Genomic DNA, 4,463 nt, shown 5'->3' on the forward strand with positions numbered 1-4,463 from the left:
CCTTTTTTAAAAATTTGACACAGCGCCTTACTAAGTTGCTGAGGGTCTTGATAAATTGCTGAGGCTGATCTTGAATCTGTGATTCTTCTATCTCAGCCTTATAAGTGCTGATATTGCAGGCATTCAACATTATGCCTCACTTCTTTATTAAAAACATTTAAATAATTGTGGCACTGGGGATTGAAGCCAGGGGTATTCTAATACACTCCCAACCCTTTTATTTTTATTTTGAAATAGCATCTAACTAAATTCTTGCACAGTTCCCTGAAACCTGCTGTCCTCTTGTCTCAGCCTGCCAAGTATTAGGATTATAAGTTTGTATCTTTTCTAAAATGTTAAGTAGGTATGTGTCTGACCAAAGCTCACTACTGTGACTCATCTGGACCAATGCAAGAATCATCAATCATGAAAAAATCCAGAGAAGTCCTGGTAAATTAGGCTGAACTATTATTTTTATTCATATTATAGACATGGATGAATTTTGCAAAACTCTGATAAAATTTGCATTGGAGAAGAGGCTTCGTTTTCTGGTCTAAGTGAGACTTTTTTTTTCTTCATCATCCAAATAAAGCTAGTTATGTCTTAAAAATGCTCAACATTGGCAATTACTTATATAGATACAAAATGCAGGAAGCAAAAAAAAAAACAGGGATGGGGGCATATCTTGGAGGTAGAATCCCCCTGGATTCCATCCCCTGTACCTCAATCAAGCAATCAAGACAATTTTATACTTGGAAACATGATTTGACTGACCTTGAGCAGTCAAATTAAGACAACATTCTTTAAATAAAAAAAGTTTACAAAATAATGAGCTAATTTTAGGCAAACCATTATTGATTTGTCAACAGTGACTGTACAAAATAGTTGTTTAGATATTTGTTGACTAGGTCAGAGAATGAATGGAATGTTCTAGTAATTACTGAGAGTATATAAAGGTCCCAGGGAAGTAGAAGACAAGCCACACTTCAGAAACATCCTCTTTCAACCCACCAGAACTCTCTCCTTTTGACAACATGTGTTCCAACTACGGTAACTCCTGCAGCTACGGCTGTGGATACAGTGGATTTGGATCCGGCTATGGCTGTGGATATGGCTCCGGCTGTGGCTGTGGATATGGCGGATATGGCGGATACGGCGGATATGGCTCCAGCTGTGGCTGTGGATATGGCGGATACGGCGGTTATGGCTCCGGCTGTGGCTGTGGATATGGCGGATATGGCGGATATGGCAGTTATGGCTCCGGCTGTGGCTGTGGATATGGCGGATACGGCTGTGGCTCTGGCAGTGGATACAGCTCTGGCTATGGCTGTGGATTTGGCTCAGGCTGTGGCTATGGATATGGAGGATACCGCTCTGGCTGGGGCAGTGGCTTTGGCTCCTGCTGTGGCTCCCGGCCATGCTGCTACAGAAGATGCTATTCCTCCTGCTGCTAAAACATCACTCTTACAGGACCATTTGCTTCTGAAATTACACATCTAAAAGATAACCGTTCATGAAGGATCCATCCCCAAGATTTCTACAATCAGGAAATTATGTGCTTAATAGAGTTGTTGATCTAAAGCTGCACACTTCTTAGGGTGGCACCTCTGTGGTCTTAGGATCTGTGGTACCCTCTCCCTATTTTCCAATTGTTATATTTTACTTCCTTAATCTCTGATTTTGTTATGGCTATGTTTATGACCATAGCATCTGCAGTTGAAGAAGTCATTTATTTGTAATAAATTGTTTTTTTTGCTTCAACGACATCTGTGTGTACTTGCTTTTGAACTACTTTCTGAGGTATTTTGGTCTATCTTGAAAAGTGGGCTAACATTCTGTCTCCTGAAGTTTAGGTGCTATCTTGATATAATGCATGTTTCTTCCGATTTTTATCATCAATAGCTCCTTTCTTTTCATGTGTCACATTCTCAGGCCCTCATACATTAAAAAAAAAAAACAAAAAAAAACAAGGAGAATTTTCAGAAGTGTCCTTTGAAAATAGTATTCTATCTCAAATGGAGAAGAAGAAGAAAAGACTGATACTTATGTGGGAGGTTATGACAAAAGTCCCAGGGAAAGATATGGCCTGGGTATTCAAAAAAGTGATAGAATGAAAGACATGGTTTCAAGTATTCCTGAGAAAACAGTCAGTAAGAGTGTTAGTCATGAGGAATCAAACATAAATAAAAAAGTAATTTAGAAGAAAATCTATATTATCATATAATATATAACCAGTGGAAACAAAAGTATATTTATATTCATATATTGAAGTTGAGATAAGAAATTGGATTCACTTTATCAACAAATATTTTGGGTAATTTTGAATGGGCACCATCATAGACACTTAAGACACAGTTGAAAAATTATGGACATGTTTTCTGCTCTTGGAACATTTACATTGTAATAGGAAAAAAGAAAACAAAACATGTAACAAGTGTGATAAATTTGCACAAATAATTAGTGGAGGGAATGAATTATCTTCATGAAAAGAGAGTGAGGATCTTTGTGTTAAATTGTCCAGGAAGAAATTTTGAACTTGTGACATTTGAACTGATAATACAATACCCAAGAGCAAAGCGAGATTGGAAAGTTCAATGGCAAGTATAAAGAGGAAGGAGAAGTTCATTAATTTGGAATGTGAAGATAGGGTACCATTCTTTTTAGTTGAAAAACAGCCAGCACTAGTGCTTTAAGTGGGGTTCTACTGGTATAGATATGGCAACAGGATTCAAAAGCTTGGTTTAGCTGCCCGTTGACTATTTTTTAGATATACTTTTATTGGTGCATTGTAGTTATATATCATATAGAAATTTAGTGTGATAGAAACATGCAAGCATACAGTACTTGGTACATTTCCCTCTGGCTTCCACCCAAGCCCCCATTTGCCCTTCATAATATTGAAATTGGTATTGAATCTTCATGTATGTAGATAGGATTATTTGAACGTTTTCCTTCATTAAGTCTTCCTTTTCTTTTCTTTCTCCCTCCCCAAATCTACTTCCATGATTCTACTGGCATCTCTCTTAATGTATCTGAAGTCTCATTTGTTTCCCAAGTTTTATAGCTTTCCATATCTGAGAGAAAATATGTGGCTCTTTATTTTCTGAGCCTCACTAATCTCACTCATCATAATGTTCTTTAGTTCCATCCATTTTTCTACAAATGACATATCTTTGTTTTTCTTTATGACTAAATAAAGTTTCATTGTGTGAATATACCACAGTTTCATAATCCATTTGCCTGATGATGTATACTTAAGCTGAATCCAGAGTTTGTCTATTGTGAATTGTGTGTATAAAGATGGATATGCATGTGTTGCTATAATATTCTGAAATGCAGGGAGCACTTTTTGGGGGTCAAGACTTTAATCTTTTTTTAGCTAATTATCTAGAGCTCTACCATTTAAGTTGTATAACAACAACAGCAACACTTTAGACTTGAAAACAATCATGTTCAAACAGCAATAATAGCTATGTCATTATCTTATCCCCATGAAGCAACCACTGCCCAATGCTGACTCTGAGGCCCCTAAAGCTATCAAACTCCAAAGAATCTGGCTTTGCAATCAAGTCAGCTCTCCATTGAGGGTGTGGCTGGGATAAAATTTGTTTAACTGATGGTGACTCAGAGTTTTTCTCAAAGAACAGGAAGGTTTTTTTTTTTTTTTTTACATCTAGCACATTTGTAAACCAGATCTGAAGATTGACTGTGCTCTGTATAATTCCCAAGCTAATCCTGCAAATGATGGAAGGGAAGTCTAATAATTACATCTCTTTGAAAATCTAACTTACTGTTTCATTATATTCCTTGTCATTGAAGACTTCTGTAACAGGGAAAGGTATCATTCAGCAGGCATGAGTAAGATAATTTATAGATCTAGGGAAGAATCTGTACCAACTGGCACTAACGTGTCTTCCAAATCTGAAATGTTGTGATTCTTTTAGGCAGTGAGAATTTGAGACTTAGAGCTTATGTGAAAGGAGAAAATGGTGATAATTCATATGAGACAGGCATCATAAAATTAAAGTGTGTGTGTGTGTGTGTGTGTGTGTGTGTGTGCGCACGCGCGTGCATGTATATGCATGCACATGGGCACACAGAATGAGCCTGGTAAAGGGTAGAAAAATTAATATTCAGTTTCCTATATCTAATCATGTTGTGGATGGAAGGAAGTTTGTTTCTACTGGGATCATACATTCTGGAATCACAAATGATTTAAGCTTCAGAGCTCCTTTATAATAAAATACACAATGCTTTTTGTTGATTGGTTGTTGTATATTGTAAAGGCTCTAAATTGCTAAATCAGTTATGTGTTCTCTCAGTCTCTTAACAAAACTTAAAATTCACATTTTAGCTATGTACTACAATTAGTGTAGAGAAAAGGTAGAACAATTGGCCAAATCTTATAAAAGTTCAAAATCTTCAGTTGAACACAAAACAGCATCTAGCACAATCACAGTATAGCAAGTTTTCTTGCAGGTGTG

The 4,463-nt window shown here is 36.8% G+C and overlaps 1 protein-coding gene across 1 annotated transcript; it reads left to right on the forward strand.

Annotated features, from left to right (window-relative positions):
- Positions 1-1,013: 1,013 nt before the first annotated feature.
- LOC308263682 (uncharacterized protein) lies at positions 1,014-1,433 on the forward strand (the record flags this gene model as incomplete). The annotated part of the gene is made up of 1 exon (XM_080696684.1): positions 1,014-1,433. The coding sequence occupies one exon, from the start codon at positions 1,014-1,016 to the stop codon at positions 1,431-1,433; it is 420 nt and encodes a 139-aa protein (XP_080552810.1).
- Positions 1,434-4,463: the final 3,030 nt, after the last annotated feature.

The sequence above is a fragment of the Muscardinus avellanarius genome (assembly GCF_963383645.1).
Source record: "Muscardinus avellanarius genome assembly, chromosome: 5".
In the NCBI taxonomy this organism is placed as follows: domain Eukaryota; kingdom Metazoa; phylum Chordata; class Mammalia; order Rodentia; family Gliridae; genus Muscardinus; species Muscardinus avellanarius.